General features: G+C 47.3%; 1 protein-coding gene across 1 annotated transcript in view; it reads left to right on the top strand.

The window, feature by feature from the left end:
* Window positions 1-17,446: 17,446 nt before the first annotated feature.
* Window positions 17,447-17,785, top strand: part of LOC306787377 (cytosolic 5'-nucleotidase 3-like) — a gene marked incomplete at both ends in the record, with an annotated part of 1,923 nt that continues 1,584 nt past the window's right edge. Inside the window, one exon of the mRNA XM_079282496.1 lies at window positions 17,447-17,668. Coding sequence (XP_079138622.1) covers window positions 17,447-17,668 — 222 coding nt within the window. The remainder of the gene's footprint in view (window positions 17,669-17,785) is intronic.

The raw sequence follows: 17,785 nt of genomic DNA, 5'->3' as shown, positions 1-17,785 counted from the left end.
ATATTATAAAGATGTCCATTTTACCTAGACTACTGTATTTATTTATGTCACTACCAGTTAAAATCCCAGCCAGACAATTCCAGGACTGGGACAGACAGATCTCCAGATTCATTTGGAACGGAAGGAAACCAAGGGTTAAATATAGCACGTTAACCATTAGTAAGGAGGGAGGTGGTATGTCTCTCCCTAACCTTAGAGAGTATTTCCATTCTGCCCAATTAAAAATAATAGTTCTTTGGTGTGATAATGGCTACGAGGCTAAGTGGAAGGAGATGGAAAATGAATGCAAAGGTATTCCAGCACAAGCAATGATCGCAGACCACAAATTAATGTTAACGTATCGCGCCCATCTGAACCCCATTGTCTCATTCACCCTGCACACCTGGTTTGATGTTGTAAAGCAACTAAATTTGTGGACCCAGTTAAGAAAACTTAGATGGCTTGCATATGACACAGAATTTACACCAAATAGTATAGATTCTAGATTCAGGTACTGGACCAAAAAAGGTATTACTGCCTTCTGTACAATAATGGAGAAAAACACATTACACAGCTTCCAGATATTGACGGAAAAATACAATTTAGAAAATTATGATTTCTTCAGATATTTACAGTTACGGCAGTACTTTTCAAAAGAAATGAAGAGACATGAGGTAAATATGGACCCGAATGAAATAATAAAATTAATAGTACGGGCATACATTGGCAGCTCCAAATCAGTCATTTCAAAACTTTACCAGGGAATCACAAAGGGCAGAGGAACTACCACAACATATGTCAAGGAGAGATGGGAGAAAGAACTAGAAGATCAAATATCCAGTCAGCAATGGGAGAATATGTGTGAAACCGTGTTCACTACTTCCTGTTCAATGTATTCAAAGTTCAAAGTTCAAAGTTCACTTTATTGTCAAAGTTTCCACATGTGTTATGCATACAGAAAATTCGAAATGCCGTTTCTCGCAGTCCCACAGTGTAATATAGACATGAACATATAACATATAATAGAATAAAATAGAATAAAGTTAAGAACATAAGGGCCTAGATAAAGGATTAAACAAGTAGCAGCAGAGAATAAAAAGTGACTGGTGCTGATAAAAAGTGACTGGTGCTGATAAAAAGTGACTGGTGCTGGATGAGGGAAGGGGTGTGAGGGGGAGTAGATGTCCTGGTATGTTCCATTTGAGGCAGTGGGGAAAGGTGGGTGAGGGGGAGGGTAGAGAGGTCAGGGGAGAGATGGCAGGGGGGGAGAGAGGGGGAGCGAGAGGAGAGAGGGAGGGAGAGAGTTCAGCATCCTGACCGCCTGGTGGAAGAAGCTGTTCCTCAGCCGGGTAGAGCTCGAACGGAGACTGCGGAACCTTCTCCCTGAAGGCAGGAGGCTGAAGAGGCTGTTGGAGGGGTGGGTGGGGTCACCCGCAATGCCGAGTGCTTTGCGGGTGAGGCGGGTGTTGTAAATGTCCTGTAGTGTAGGGAGTGAGACTCCGATGATCCTCTGGGCAGAGTTCACAATGCGCTGCAGGCTCTTGCGGTTGGAGGCGGTGCAGCTTCCGAACCACAGCGTGATGCAGCTGCTGAGGATGCTCTCAGTGGCGCCTCGGTAGAATGAGAGCATGATGGGGGGGGGGGGCTCCTGCTCGCTTGAGCTTCCTGATGAAGTACAGGCGTTGCTGGGCCTTCTTTGCCAGTGCAGTGGTGTTGCTGTTCCAGGTGAGGTCATCTGTGATTGTCACACCCAGGAATTTGGTGCTGCTCACCTGTTCCACAGCAGCACCATTGATGGTCAGAGGGAGGGGGGGTTGGGAGTGGGTTCTCCTGAAGTCAACAACAATCTCCTTTGTTTTCCCCACATTGAGGAAGAGATTGTTATTTTGGCACCAACGGACCAGCTGGTTCACTTCCTTCCTGTAGTTAGTCTCATCGTTGTGGCTGATGAGACCTACCACGGTAGTGTCGTCAGCGAACTTCACGATGTGGTTGGAGCTGTAGTTGGGTTTACAGTCATGGGTCAGCAGGGTGAAGAGAAGGGGGCTGAGCACACAACCTTGGGGGGCCCCCGTACTCAGTGTTAGTGTGTTCGAAGTGTTGTTGTTGACCCGAACAGCTTGTGGTCTCTCTGTGAGGAAGTCCAACAACCAGTTGCAGAGAGAGGGGCTGAGGCCCAGGTCTGTAAGTTTACACACAAGCTGCTGGGGGATGATTGTATTGAATGCTGAGCTGAAATCTATGAACAGCATTCTGACGTAGGAGTTCTTAGTGTCCAGGTGTGTGAGGGCTGGGTGTAGAGCGGAGGAGATTGCATCCTCTGTGGACCGTTTAGTTCGGTAAGCAAACTGAAACGGGTCCAGGGAGGGAGGAAGGGTGGATTTGATCTGCTTCATGACCAGCCTTTCGAAACACTTCATGATGGTAGAAGTCAATGCGACGGGGCGGTAGTCGTTGAAGCAGGCTGGAGATGACTTCTTCGGCACAGGAATGATGGTGGTTTCCTTGAAGCACGTGGGAACAACAGCCTGGCTCAGGGAGGTGTTAAAGATGTCGGTGAGGACATCCGTGAGCTCCTCTGCGCAGTCCCTCAGCACACGACCAGGAATGTTGTCAGGTCCCGCAGCCTTGCGGGTATTAATCCTCAGCAGTGTGCTCCTCACACTGGCTGGGGACAGGCACAGAGCCTGGGCGTCGGTGGGGGGGGGGTGGTTTTCTGCGCAGGTGTGTTGTTCTGTGCTTCGAAGCGTGCAAAGAAGCCATTGAGGTTGTTAAGCAGGGAGGTGTGACTGTCACAGGTCTGTGGCGGTAGTTTGTAGTCCGTTATGGTCCTAATGCCCTGCCACAGGCTCCGTGAGTCCCTGCTGTCTTTGAAATGTCCTGTGATTTTCCTGGTGTACAGTCGTTTAGCTTTCCTGATGCCACGGCACAGGTCAGCCCTGGCTGCTCCCAGCCCAGCTGGGTCTCCAGCTCTGAAGGCGGTGTCGCGAGCCTTGAGCAGTGTGCGGACCTCCCCTGTCAGCCATGGCTTCTGGTTGGCTCGGATGGTGATGGCTCTGGTGGTAGTTACATCATCAATGCACTTGGTGATGTAACCTGTGACTGTCTCTGTGTATTCTTGAATGTTAATGTGATGGTTGTAGGTGGCTGCCTGCTTGAACATGTCCCAGTCTGTGGTACCAAAGCAGTCCTGAAGTGCAGCTGTACTGTCCTCTGGCCACACCCGTACCTGTTTTGAAACCGGTTTGGTAACCTTTACCCTTGCTCTGTAGGCCGGTTTCAGCAAGACCGTGAGGTGGTCGGAGAGGCCAATGTGGGGGAGGGGGGACGCCTTGTACGCTCCCTTGATCGATGTGTAGACTAGGTCTAATTTGTTGTTTTCCCTGGTTGGAAAATCAACATGCTGGTATATTTTAGGCAGAACAGTTTTTAGGTTAGCATGGTTGAAGTCTCCAGCAACGATGAGAATGCCGTCTGGGTGTGCTGTCTGTTGCTCACTGATGGCTCTGTAAAGTTCACTGAGTGCCTCCTCTCTGTCCTTGTTGTTGGGGCTCGGAGGTATATAAACAGCCACCAGTAGAATGGCTGAAAACTCCCTCGGCAGGTAAAAAGGGCGGCACTTTAAAACCATAAACTCCACCAGCGGGGAACAGTGTTGGTTAACAACAATAGCGTCTCGACACCAAGCATCACTGATGTAAACACACACCGCCGCCGCGGGACTTTCCCACGCTAACTATGTCTCTGTCTGCTCGGTAGCATGTTAGCTTGTCCAGTTGAATAGCGGAGTCCGGGATGTTGTGGTGGAGCCATGTTTCCGTGAACACGTAAACACAGCAGTCCCTCACCTCACGCTTGGTTCTGAGTAGCCGTATATTGTCCATCTTGTTGTCCAGTGAACGGACATTTGCCATGAGTAATGTTGGAATTGCCGGCTTGTGTGGGCTAGCCGCTAGCCTAGCCCGGATACCTCCACGCTTTCCCCGCTTTTGCTTCCTTTCGCACCGCTTGCGCGGTCTCCTTACCGGGTGGGGGTTGACACAATGGGGGGAGCAGAGAAGTCCCAGGCTGCTAAGATCCACGGAGAGTTTGGCTTCCAAGTTGAAGAAAGTTGTACTTTTTCCAAGAAGAAACTCACGGCTGTATTGTTGTGTTTTGCGATATAAGTCCGTCGGGCATGACGAACACAGCGGCAGACTAGACAAACTAGACGAAAAAGACGAAAAAGACGAAAACACTGTTTTTCCGGGACCGCGAGTGGCCGCTGCGACTGCTCGCGCCGCCAACATGAGATGTATTGGCGTGAATTTAGCTGGAAGAACCTTGTTCGTTTCTTTATTACCCCTAAAATGAAGACATACTTAGTCTCAATAAACCATACATGCTGGAGAAATTGTGGGGAGGGCTGTGCAAACCACCACCATATCTTCTGGTGCTGCTCCAAGATACAAACATTCTGGCAAAACGCTTGGACAATTGTGCAGCATATTCTTGGGCAGCAGATTTTATTCACATGCAAGTCACTTTATTTGGGTGATCTACCAGAAGGAATAACAGGAAACGACCAAAATGGACCAAATATTTGTCAGAATAAGAACTTGGCTGGTGATTTGCCCTCCCTAACCTCACATAGGGTTTTTTAAATTAATTTTTTACTCTGTTCATTGCTGAAGCTGATTATCTTTTAAGAAGACAGGTACTCGCTTCAAACAGGATGCTACTTTATCTGTGAAAATCTAGATCTTAACATAAATATTGCTGTGTATAGAACTCTTCCAATATATCATTTTGATATCTGATCCTGAAGTTATGGTTGACACGAGTGACGGACAATGTTGTTGGCATGCTGCATGGTTGTTTTGATGTATTTTGTTTTTGTTTAATTTAATTATTTGTTTAAACGTATTTCCTCCTGGCCTTTTGCCAGGTGCATGAATCGCTAGTATTATTTCTTACTTGTTTAGGATGTGTTTTTGTTTTTCTTTGCAACAAAAAAAACCCCAATAAAATATTGAAGTATAAAAAAAAAGAAGCTTCTGCTCATTATTCAATTCCTGTCAGGTGTGTTCGCTGGGAACCAGTCACTGGTATCAAGATTTACAACAAGCCCCTCTTTACTGCATAGTTTTGAACACACGTAAGTTTCAGGTTCACAACTCGGTCACACAGAGGCCTTCAACAAATCTATCCTCTTACAGTCTTCACTTCTCCTTGTGTGATAAACCAAAAGTAAGAGAAAACAGGACATCTGGTTCATAAATTGATGAACTACTTCTGCAGGACTACTGTTTTGTGTCTGTCTGTGTTCATCACTTTCAGTGGTACATGTTTTAAAACATAACATGATACTTATAACATATTTTCCCATTACAATATGTATTAATTAGACATTACACTAAATGCTGCATATTAAATACACATATCTCCCCCGATGAACAGTCTTTGGTTCCTTTTTGATTCCACCATCACGGACCTACTGTTTGTTGTCATTGCTTTGAATGTAAATTAATTCTATAATATTTGCAAAAAAACTTACTCTTTCTTTTCATTTATAAACAAAGACGAAAATATAAGACAATGAAAACTGCAGTGGTTCCTGACAACATATTTAGGTAATTCATCTTTCACAAAAAAGTGAAAAGATACATTTTTATCCTGTGTGAACTCTCATGTGTCTCTTCAGACTTCCCTGCACTGTAAATCTTTTCCCACAAACATCACATCCAAATGGTTTCTCTCCTGTGTGAACTCTCATGTGTCTCTTCAGATGTCCCTGCAGTTTAAATCTTTTCCCACAAACATCACATCCATATGGTTTCTCTCCAGTGTGAACTGTCATGTGTTTCTTCAGACTTCCCTGCACTGTAAATCTTTTCCCACAAACATCACATCCAAATGGTTTCTCTCCTGTGTGAACTCTCATGTGTCTCTTCAGATGTCCCTGCTGTGTAAATCTTTTCCCACAAACATCACATCCAAATGGTTTCTCTCCAGTGTGAACTGTCATGTGTTTCTTCAGACTTCCCTGCACTTTAAATCTTTTCCCACAAACATCACATCCAAATGGTTTCTCTCCTGTGTGAACTCTCATGTGTATCTTCAGACTTCCCTGCACTGTAAATCTTTTCCCACAAACATCACATCCAAATGGTTTCTCTCCTGTGTGAACTCTCATGTGTTCCTTCATATTTCCCTTCTCTGTAAATCTTTTCCCACAAACAGCACATCCAAATGGTTTCTCTCCTGTGTGAACTTTCATGTGTGTCTTCAGATATCCCTGCACTGTAAATCTTTTCCCACAAACATCACATCCAAATGGTTTCTCTCCTGTGTGAACTCTCATGTGTTCCTTCAGATATCCCTGCACTGTAAATCTTTTCCCACAAACATCACATCCAAATGGTTTCTCTCCTGTGTGAACTCTCATGTGTTCCTTCAGATTTCCCTTCTGTGTAAATCTTTTCCCGCAAACATCACATCCAAATGGGTTCTCTCCTGTTTGGACTCTTTTCTGTGAATCTACCTTTTTCTTCACTCTCAAACATTTCTTCGGAACCAAACAGCTCAAGGACAATTTTCCATCATGACACATGTGTCTCTTAAGAAAGCCCCTGTAGTAAAATCTATTACTACTCTTAAAAAACCTGAAGGATTTCTTGCCAGTGTTACAGACTACATCCTTTACAATTGTTTCCTTAACTTTCAGAGCATGTGCAGCATAATCTGGTGGCCTGGTCTCATTCCAATCACTGTCACTCTCCTCTGTTTCTGATCCAGAATCTAACAAAGGCTTTTGCCAATCATCATAACTGACTTCCGTCTCAGGGGAGTCAGAAACCATTTCATCATTAGTATTCGGTTGTGCATGACGATCTGGATCTAGGTTCCCGGCTGGTCCTGATCCTCCACAGTCCTCTACACCAGTAACTGAACTGCTGGCTGGAGGCTCTGCCTCTCGGTTATCCTCATTTTGGCTATAATGAAGCTGTGAAGACTGAGGTATCTCATAGTCATCTTCAATCTTCAAAAGCACAGTAGTGAATAGGAACTTAGTGACATCTGCCTCCTCCAGCCCTTTGAGGTGCTCTGCCTCCAGATTGGTCAAGAGTTCATTTGGCTCCACTTTTATGCGGAGGGGCTCTTGGTCCTCCTGCTCCTCTCTTATGCGGAGGGGCTCTTGGTCCTCCTGCTCCTCTTTTATGCGGAGGGGCTCTTGGTCCTCCTGCTCCTCTTTTATGCGGAGGGGCTCTTGGTCCTCCTGCTCCTCTTTTATGCGGAGGGGCTCTTGGTCCTCCTGGTCCAGGCTGGGGCTCCCCTCAGGGGGGATATCTTCTTTCATCATCAACAGCAGCTGAACATCTGTAGGGAGAACATTATGGACAACTGTGAGGTCACACTCATGTCTCTGGTATCATTCCATTATGTTACTGAGATCTCGTGTCACACATCATACCGATACGAAAGAAGTGTTGCAATACTCTGCCGTTAAAAAACTGTTCAATACCCCATCTTATTAGTACCGTTACTTTAAGAATGGCAGTACTTTATTAAGAGCCGTATTTTGGAGTTGAGTTGATGTGCGACAGCAGATATCTGCTTCCAATCGCTACAGATGTAGTGGCAGTGTTTTTCTCTCATATGTAAATACAAGTGTCTACTGTCCACGGCTCGTCTCCAAATACGACAAACAGTGAAATATGGCTCTAAAGTGCTGCAGGGTTGTAATTTGTGTCTATACTTATGAAGTTAATACAGTAATATCAGAGAGGCTCCGTCGGCTGAACCAAGATGCAAATGAAAGGGTAATACAGACGTCCCTCTCCCCAGCAATGCTTCCAGTGTTCTTAGTACTCTGGGTGTCACGGCTCCGCTGTGACCTCAGCTCCCCTCTGTTCTCTCTGTCTGTGTGCATGTGTGTGTGTTTGTATGGCATGGGCGCGGCTTCAATCATCCGGCACCTGGGCTTGTCTCCACACCTGCCAACAATCAGACCATCATCACAGACTCTAATACCCCGGCTTCCTTCAGTCTCATCGCCAGATTGTTTCGTCAGCTCAGTGGTAGCTACAGCCTCGGCCCCTCTGAGCTTTTACCTCGTCTCAAAAGTTAGTTTGCTTCGTTTTCTCGATCTGCAACTAACTTGTGTTTTTCTTGTGCTTCAAGACACACATGCGCAGTCAACCGCAGAAGCTACTGCAAAACTCCGGCGAGCTAATTTCTTAGCCTTCCAATGTATTTATACTGAAGAAAGGGTATAAAAATGAGTGAGGTAGCTGGACCAAGTAAGAAACCAAAAACTTACCACTTCCATGAGGAATGGGAGGACTTATTTTTCACGATGTCATTTTCGAAGTCCGTTTGTCTGATCTGCAAAACTACCATCGCTATTCCGAAGAAGGGAAATGTGGAGCGGAACTTTCGGACTGTTCCTAAAAACTACGACACTGACTTCCCGCAGAAAAGCGAGCTGAGAAAGAGAAAGGTGAAGGAACTAAAATCACAGTTGTCCGGACAGCAGTCACTTTTCTCACAGCGGACTTCAAAATCGAAGGCTGCCACCGAAGCATCGTTCCGGGTGAGTCACTCCATTGTTAAGCACAAGAAGTCCTTCCAAGATGGAGAGATGATAAAAGAGGCATTCGGTGAAGCAGCCGACTCGTTGTTTCGGGACTTTAAAAACAAACCGGAAATATTATCGTCAATCAAAGCTCTCCAGCTATCAAGAAGTACAGTTACATGGCGCTGTGAAGTCATGGCCGAGGATTTGACACAGCCGCTTTGGAAGGACATCGTGGACTGCGAGTGTTTCTCCCTGCAATTGGACGAGTCTACGGACGTAAGTGATACAGCCCAGTTGTGCATTTTTATTCGGACGGTGTTTACAGATATGACTGCAAAAGAAGAGCTGTTAACAATACTGCCCATGAAAGAACACACTTGGGGAGAGGACATTTTTCAGTCTTTCAAAAACTTTATTGACAAAACCCAGTTCCCAGTGTGCAAATTGATGTCAATCACCACGGACGGTGCGCCCGCAATGGTTGGCCGCTCGAATGGATTTATTGCCAAGTGCAGGGAGGACAATGCTTTCCCCGACTTCCTTAATTACTACTGCATAATATACCAACATGCGCTAAAATGCTAAACATGCATTATACAGCCAACTAAATGACGATCAGTGGCTGCTAGACTTGGCATTTTTAACCGATCTGACCAACATGTTGAATGAGCTTAATTTAGAGCTGCAAGGAAAAGACAAAACCGTGGTCAATATGATCAGCTCAGTTAATGCTTTCAAATGGAAAATGCAACATCAGTCCTCAAAGCTGCAGCGCCATGATTTGGGGAACTTCCAAAGCCTCGTGTCAGAACTGGAGACTCAACGGAAGGCGTGTGCGTAACTTGACAGTGCGCGCTATACAGAGCAGATTGACAAGGTCTGCTTTCAAGACTTTGCTTTACTCGAGCCAGTTGCTATATTTATGTGCTGCCCATTTCAGGAAGATATTGAGGTTGATTCACTCGCATCAAAAATTTCAACGCTGTTTCACCTGAACTCGTCTGGAGTGGAGGATGAGATTTTGACACTGCAAGCTGACATTCAGCTGAAGTCCAGGGCTCATGGACAGTTTTCTCACAGAGGAAAAGTACCCAAACATGAGGAAATGCGATACCTTTTTGACTGCATTATTCGGCTCTACTCATTTATGTGAGTCAGCCTTTTCCCACATGAAGAACATTAAGTCCATACACCGTTCCACCATGACTGATGATCATTTGAAGTCTGCTTGAGACGGGCTACCAGCAGCTACTGTCCGGACTATGCAACTCTGGCCAATCCCATTCAGTGAAAGTCATCAGAGTTAGGTAATGACCAAAAATGTACAGAATTGTATTGTGCCATCAGGGTTCATGCAGTTATGCAAGGTATGCCAACACATATTGTAAATATAAAATATACTCAATATATATATATATATATATATATATATATATATATATATACACATAGATATCTAGCATTTTTTATGTAGGTAGATCATTTTGACTTGGTAATTTTAAAAGTAGCTCGCAAGCCGAAAAAGTGTGGGCACCCTTGGTCTACAGGGACTGTGGTTAGTTGGAGCACATTTTGTCACACTCACTGTCTCCAGTCAGCCCCAGCTCCCACAAATGTAACTGCTACTGCCACTATTGAGTCCCCAGACCTCCCGTTAGTGCCACCCACTTACCATGACTTAGGGGAGGTATTCAACAAGCAGCGAGCCCTAACACTGCCCCCACATAGACCATATGACTGTTCCGTCAACCTGCTTCCTGGCACCCCCCTACCCACCAGCCGCCTCTTTAAGATTTCCCGTCTGGAAAGAGAGGATATGGAGAAATATATCCACGACTCCCTTGCAGCCGGTTTAATCCAACCCTCTTCATCTCCTGTGGGTGCCGGCATCTTCTTTGTGGACAAGAAGGACCACACCCTTCGTCCCTGCATTGATTACCGTGGTCTTAATGACATTACCATCAAGAACAAGTATCCTCTCCTAGGGCTGGGCCGGTTCAACCGGTATACCGGTTCTATTTCATCCTTACTGACCGCCAGAGGCAGTGCTTAACACTGGATATCTTCCGTCGCGCGCATGCGCAGGTCGAATATTTATATCAACAAAGTCACGTGTGACCTCGGATGACCCCCGTCGTCTATAAGTTCCGGTGTCATCCTGAGCTCAGTCCTTTTTTTCTTCTCGCGACGCAGGTTAGCTACCATGGTAGCATAAACAAGGATGTGTCTACGATCAAGACATATTAGAGCTCGTCGCTGTAGCCTTGTGACCACCGGTCGGAGTTGCGGTTCTCTCGCCCTCCAAAGGCTGCGACGAGCTGTCCCTCTTCGGAGGGAACGGTATGTTCGGCGTTCGGACATCGAGCCCCGGACTGGTGGACGCCCCTATCATCGGTCGTCACCAGTCTGATAAGGGCCAGCTAAGTCGTGATGACAGCAATCGGTAAGATCGATTAACATTGTTTTCTATAACAGTTGTTTGTTCCACGGTTGGCAGAGCGCTTCCGCTCTAGTTAATCGAGTGGCGCGCTAACGAGAGCGTAGAATTACGCTGTCGGCCCGCCCTTCACAGTGTTACGGCTATCACAGTTAGCAGAGTGTTCCTGCTCAGGCAAACTTTGTGAGACACTAGATCTGCATTGGCGTTGTGTACATGGAGATTTAATCTTTACATCTGACGTAATTCGCAGTTAGCAGTGTCTTCACTCAGGCTAACTTGGATGCTAGCTGGGACTGCGTCCATCAACTTTGTAAACCTTACGGCCGTCACAGTTAACAGAGCATCCCCGCTCAGGTTAACTCAGTGGGAAACTAGCTAAACAAAGCTGATACTGGGGCTGTAGCCATCAACTTTGTAGCATTACAACGATCACAGTTAGCGGAATGTGCTCGCTCAGGCTAACTCTGTGAATGCTAGTTATACTAAATCAACATTGAGGTTGTGCCCATTGATGGTTTTTACGCATTACGGCTGTCGAGTTCGCTCCGGCTAACTAGACTAAGCTAATACTCGGATTGTGTCCATTGATTGTTGTAAACATTATGGACATATCGGTAGCGGATATCAGTTAGCAGAGTGCCCTCGCTCAGGCTAACTGGTAGCACACCAAGAGTTACAGCAACTGTCCAAGTGAAGAGTGTCCTCGCTCCCCTCTCACTGTAAGGACTGTGGTCTTTTTTGTCCGTTTGCACAGTAGCAGAGTGCTCTCGCTCAAGCTAACTGGTGGGGCACCAATATCTGCAGCAACTATCCGAGTGAAGAGAGTGTCCTCGCTCCCCTCTCACTATGAGAACTGTTTTCCTGACCTGTTCCACAGTGGCAGAGTGCTCTCGCTCAAGCTAACTGGTGGGACACCAATATCTGCAGCAGCTGTCTTAGTGAAGAGTGTCCTCGCTCCCCTCTCACTGTAAGGACTGTGTTCTTTTTGTCCGTTTTTCACAGTAGCAGAGTGCTCTCGCTCAAGCTAACTGGTGGGACACCAATATCTGCAGCAACTAGTTTAGTGAAGAGTGTCCTCGTCCCTCTCACTATAAGGACTTTGCCTGACCTGTTTCCACAGTGGCAGAGTGCTCTCGCTCAAGCTAACTGGTGGGACACCAATATCTGCAGCAACTAGCTTAGTGAAGAGAGTGTCCTCGCTCCCCTCTCACTATAAGGACTTTGCCTGGCCTGTTTCCACAGTGGCAGAGTGCTCTCGCTCAAGCTAACTGGTGGGACACCAATATCTGCAGCAACTAGCTTAGTGAAGAGAGTGTCCTCGCTCCCCTCTCACTATAAGGACTTTGCCTGGCCTGTTTCCACAGTGGCAGAGTGCTCTCGCTCAAGCTAACTGGTGGGACACCAATATCGGCAGCAACTATCTTAGTGAAGAGTGTCTTTGCTCCCCTCTCACTGTACGGACTGTGTTCTTTTTTGTCCGTTTTTTAAGGTAGCAGAGTGCTCTCGCTCAAGCTAACTGGGGGGACACTAATATCTGCAGCAACTATCTTAGTGAAGAGAGTGAGCTTAGAGAGTGTCCTCGCCCCTCTCACTATAAGGACTTTGCCTGACCTGTTTCCACAGTAGCAGAGTGCTCTCGCTCAGGCTAACTGGTGGGTCACCAATATCCGCAGCGGCTGGCCAAGGGAAGAGTGTCCGAAGGATCACTCGCCACTGACTGCCCCCTGCCTGTTCTCTCAACATTCAGCAGAGCGCTCCCGCTCGGGCTGATTTGGAATTCCGCATAAACTAGTGGGACAAGGGTTCCACCAGAATCGCGGCCATGTTAAACTCTCCCGGCTGTAGGACCTGTATAGCTCCTCTTCAGCCGGAGGACGGCCCTGACCTCTTGCCCTAGCAGGGAGAACCCAGGCAGGACCTGCGGCATCACGCCTTGAGCAGTAAGGTCTGCTAGGCTGGCCGAAGTGGAACACCTGATGCGGGAGGTCTACCTCCCCCTGTCAGGGCAGCTGAATCCAGCCCAACCTACCCTGGTCATTTGTATGGCGCTTGCACGCCGGGCATACACAGCAGCTGGAACATCCACCTGTGAGTGCCTTCTTCAGGCACCTTCCCGCCCTCACCACCTTTTCTGTTCCTCCCTCCGAGGAATATCTGAGGGAGTTGCGTGCATGGTGGAGACACCAGGGCTCTCTCCCGCCTTACATCAGACCATGCAGGAGGTGGCAAATCTGGCCTTGCACGTATGCCAGCCAGTTAGACGACTATGGCGTCCATCAGTTTCCCCTGAGGAGACTCTGAGGCCCGATGCCAGGTGCCCTCGACCCAATGTCGGGTCAAAGATGACCTGCTATCCAGGGCTTATGACACAGCAGCGCTGTGCACCGTATCGACAACTCCCTCTCCCACCTCATGCTTTCCCTCGCAGATTCTCTGCAGCGGGCTACTTCGACGCTTCTGCTCAGTGATGCTTCATTGCAGGCGTTTGCGCTCATATCGAGGGAACGTGGATGTATGATGTCCACCCTGGTTCAGACTCGCCGCCAGGTTTGGCTGGCGCAGTCACCCCTATCTGAGACATGTAGGAGGACCCTCCATACTGTCCCAGTGGAACCTGGTGAGCTGTTCGAGTCAGCTGCTGTACAGGCGCTTCAGCGGACTGTTAGAGCTAGCCAGACCAGGCAGCAGTTCTCTGGTCTTTGCAGGGACATGCCTGCACCCCCAGACCTAGGGGTCCCACTTTGGCCCACAAGGCCGTTTTCTCAGCCTCCAGCTTACCTACTTACGTCCCCGTCCCCCCCGGCAGGGGTGCCAGGAGATGTCTCCAGGCCGGCTGTCGGGGTTCTTTCTCCCATCAGCGGATTTCCAAGGGAGAGTGGTTCACGTCTATCGACGCCTGTTCCCATGGTGCATCACCCCAACTTTCAGTCCTGGGTGCTTCCATTCGGACTCTCCCATCTCCCCATGGGTGTTCACAGTGTGTTACTGCTGTCCTTTCCCCCTGCAATCGCAGGGCGTGAACATACTGCCGTACTTAGACGACTGGCTGACCTAGGCGCCGTCCCGGCTTCAGGCGCCACAGGACACTGCTCGCCTTCTCTCACGTGGCCCGGTGGGCCTCAAGGTGAACATGGAGAGGAGCTACCTGAGCCCTTCTCAGAGCATAACCTTCATTAGTGTGGCCCTATGAGGGCCTGTCTGTCGCCCCAGTCCAGATGGCTGAACAGCCTTCACTTGGATGCCAAGTGGCACAGATACAGGGCAATAATATTATCGAAACAGTGCCTATTCACTATCCCCATGGAGGGAGTGCATATCTGGCGAACAGTGTCCCAGGAACCGAGCCCCAGGGGCTCAGTTCCATTCCACCAGGAGATTGTCACAACAGATACCTGCCTCTCAAGGCGGGGTGCAGTGTGACAGAACAGGACAGCCTGGGGGCAGTTGTCTGCTGAAAGACCGCAGGTCCAGGTTCTAGAGCTAGCGCTCGAGCACTTCCTTCCATGTTTGAAGGGAAAGCATGTGCTTGTCCGGTGGACAGCACCTCTGCTGTGATTTCCCGTGATTTCCCATGAACTATCGATGGGGCACCAGATCTGCAGAAGTTGCTACGGGGATCACCGTGGCCTTCTGACTTGGGAGGCCCCTCGCCTGACCAGCCTGGGGGCAATGTACCCACCAGGAGAATGGAATACGGTTGTGGTTTTCCTGTTCCGTTACAAGCCTCCACCGTGAGAGTGGCGGCTGCATCCAGACGTGTCGACCCACTGCCCCCACTGGGTCTCCCTGACAGAGAGGACCAGCCCTCTGGGTCAAGATGCCCTGGCTCACACGTGGCCAGAGGATCTTCTTATGCCTTTCCACCATCCCTCTGCTTTTGCTATGAGCTTGTCAGAGTTCTTCCCCGACAGGAGGGATCTCCTGTCGCAACTAGAGGGTCGGATTTGGCATTCCAATCCCTGCCGCCTTCAATTAGGGGTCACGGGAGGGCCCGACCGGATGCTGAGTGGCTGCATAGAACCAGTCTGACGGACTATTCTGAATGCCAGTGCGCGGTCTACCTGCCTGCAGTACAAGAAACAGGTGGAAGCTGTTCTCCGACTGGTGTGCGGCTCAGAACAAGGTCCCAGTACAGCGCCCCGTGCCTGCTGTACTGAGTTTCTACAGTCCCTCCTGGATAAGGGCCGGTCTCCCCTGCATGGGACCTACCCTTGGTACTGGACACCTTATGCTTGTCTCCTTTTGAACCCCTGGCACAGGCGGAGCCGAGATGGCTATCCGCAAGACGGTTTTCTCCTTGCTGTCAATTCAGCTCAATATGGGGGTGAGCTGCATGCCCTATCAGTGGAAGAATCATGTCTGAGGTGGAACTCAGATGGCTTGGGTGTCACTTTCTGGCCTAAGGCAGTGTTTCTCCCAAGGGGGTGGATACGTTCACATATAAACCGGCCTATCCAGCTGGCAAAGTTGACCCCCCCCTCCCCCATCGGGAGAGGAGAGGTCAAGGCTGCTGTGCCCAGTGTGGGCCCTCAGAGCTTATGTGGAAGCCACCGCCTGCATAGTCAGTTATGGTGAGCCTAAGAAGGGCTGTGCTCCTTTTAAAAAAAAGAAAAAACAGCACCTGTCCCACTGGATAGTGGAGGCCATTGCCGATACATACAAGGCGAGCGGCTGCGCTCAGCCATCCGGGGTGAAGGGTCACTACCAAGAGTGTCTCCACACCGAGGGTAGGCCTGAGTGGTGTGCCTGTGGGGGATATATGTGCGGCGGCCTCATGGGCATCACCGAGCACATTCACCAAACACTACAGAGTTAACGTTGCCAACCCTCACCCACTGGGGAGGGTTCTTGGCCAATTTTCTCTGCCGGAGCTATAAGGGGTAGTTACTGTGCTTCCTCGTGACTCTTTTGGTATAAGTCATCCAGTGTTAAGCACTGCCTCTGGCGGTCAGTAAGGATGAAATAGAACGAAAGTTACGAATGCGAATATACACACACATCTATATATATATATATATATAGATATAGATATAGATGTGTGTATGTGTGTATATATATGTGTGTGTATATATATATATATATATATATATATATATATATATATATATATATATATATATATATATATATATATATATAGTAGGGCTGGGCGATATGGCCTAAAAAAAAAATCTCCGATTTTTTTACAAAAAATCCGATTCACGATTTAAATCGATTTTTTTCCCCCACAAATTTTTGCAGATGACAGAAGCTGTTGAAAACAATTTTTTATTTTATTTTGTGATGATTTTCCCTCGTAGGTTGATAAAAATAAAGTGCAAACAAAACCTGAACATTGTAGAAAGGTGCCTGTAGTATACAAAAAGTATTTGGTCACTCTTTTGTTTCCCTGAATCATTTAAATATAAAATTAAATTAAACATAACATTAAATGGCATTAAATAGTAGCCTTCCATTGTAAACAACTGTGCAAATGTAACTTTTTACAGTAAGCTTTTCTAACTGAATACACTGATACAAACACAGCATGAAATAAAATGTATGTGACCCTTTAACATTCACATTTTCAAAAGTGCAACATCTGATCTAACATCAACATAACATATTTTGCACAGTAAATAAGTGCATGTAAACAAAATCAAGTGCATTCACAACATAACCAACAGTATTAAACAGTAGTGCATGTTTTTTCTAAATATTTTTTGCCAGGAAGACAGCGTCGCTTGTGCTCCCGCGGTCCTGCTCCCTCCTCAGGGTGCAACGCTTCTCCCACTCGGCGGCATGCCTCTGTTTGAGGCTGTTTGTTCTGTGTCAGATGACACGAACCCGAACCATTTCCAGACCACCGAAGACACATTCTTCCCTCTCTTAAGAACGAGAGCTTCACTGCTGGCCGCCATTGTTTTCGTTTGTAAACAATGCGCGCGCACTCAACTACGGGAACCCAACGGGGGGGGGAGGGTGGGGGCGATTTTCTCGATTTTCAATAAAACACATCGCCTTAAAGCACACATTCGAATTAATCGATTAAATCGATTTATCGCCCAGCCCTAATATATAGATAGATGTGTATATATACACACACATCTATATATATATATATATATATATATAGATAGATAGATAGATAGATAGATAGATGTGTAGATAGATATATATATATAGAGATAGATGTGTAGATAGATAGATAGATGTGTAGATAGATAGATGTGTAGATAGATAGATAGATAGATATATATATATATATATATATAGATGTGTATATATATATAGATGTGTATATATATATCGGTCTGTCTATCTCACTTTTCAGATGAAGTGTTCCCCCTTTGTTTTTGTTTCTTGTCGGATATCATTTATAGCCGCACCGCTCCACAACCCGGAACTACATCTTCTGTTGTTGTTGTGCGTGAAATCAAAATATGTTGTACTGGATGAAGAGGAGCAGCGATTCCAAGACGCTCGACATGTCTAAAGCCGAGATTCGGAGAGGAATCGTTACCGAGAAACTCACCATGGCCGCGCAGGACATCTTGGCGGTGGTGGGGAGGACCGTGGCCGGCTACGAGGAGGAGGCGTCGGGCTTCAGGCGGGAGATCGACCGGCAGAAGAAGCAGCTGGAGGTCCTCCTGCAGCCTCGTGTCTCTCTGGAGAGGAGAGGTCTGTTGCGGAACTCCGTTCATGATTTCGTTTGTTTGCTTCCTGACGAAGCTGCAGACTTCAGAGGACATCAAATAAAACGCTTACACACTTTGTGATGATGCGGTTCACAACTCTGAACACACTAAGTTGAACAAATTAGCCCG

This window comes from Melanostigma gelatinosum (assembly GCF_949748355.1).
Source record: "Melanostigma gelatinosum genome assembly, chromosome: 13".
Taxonomy (NCBI): domain Eukaryota; kingdom Metazoa; phylum Chordata; class Actinopteri; order Perciformes; family Zoarcidae; genus Melanostigma; species Melanostigma gelatinosum.
Note: the sequence above shows the minus strand (reverse complement) of the source record. Positions and strands in the feature narration are given on the sequence as shown.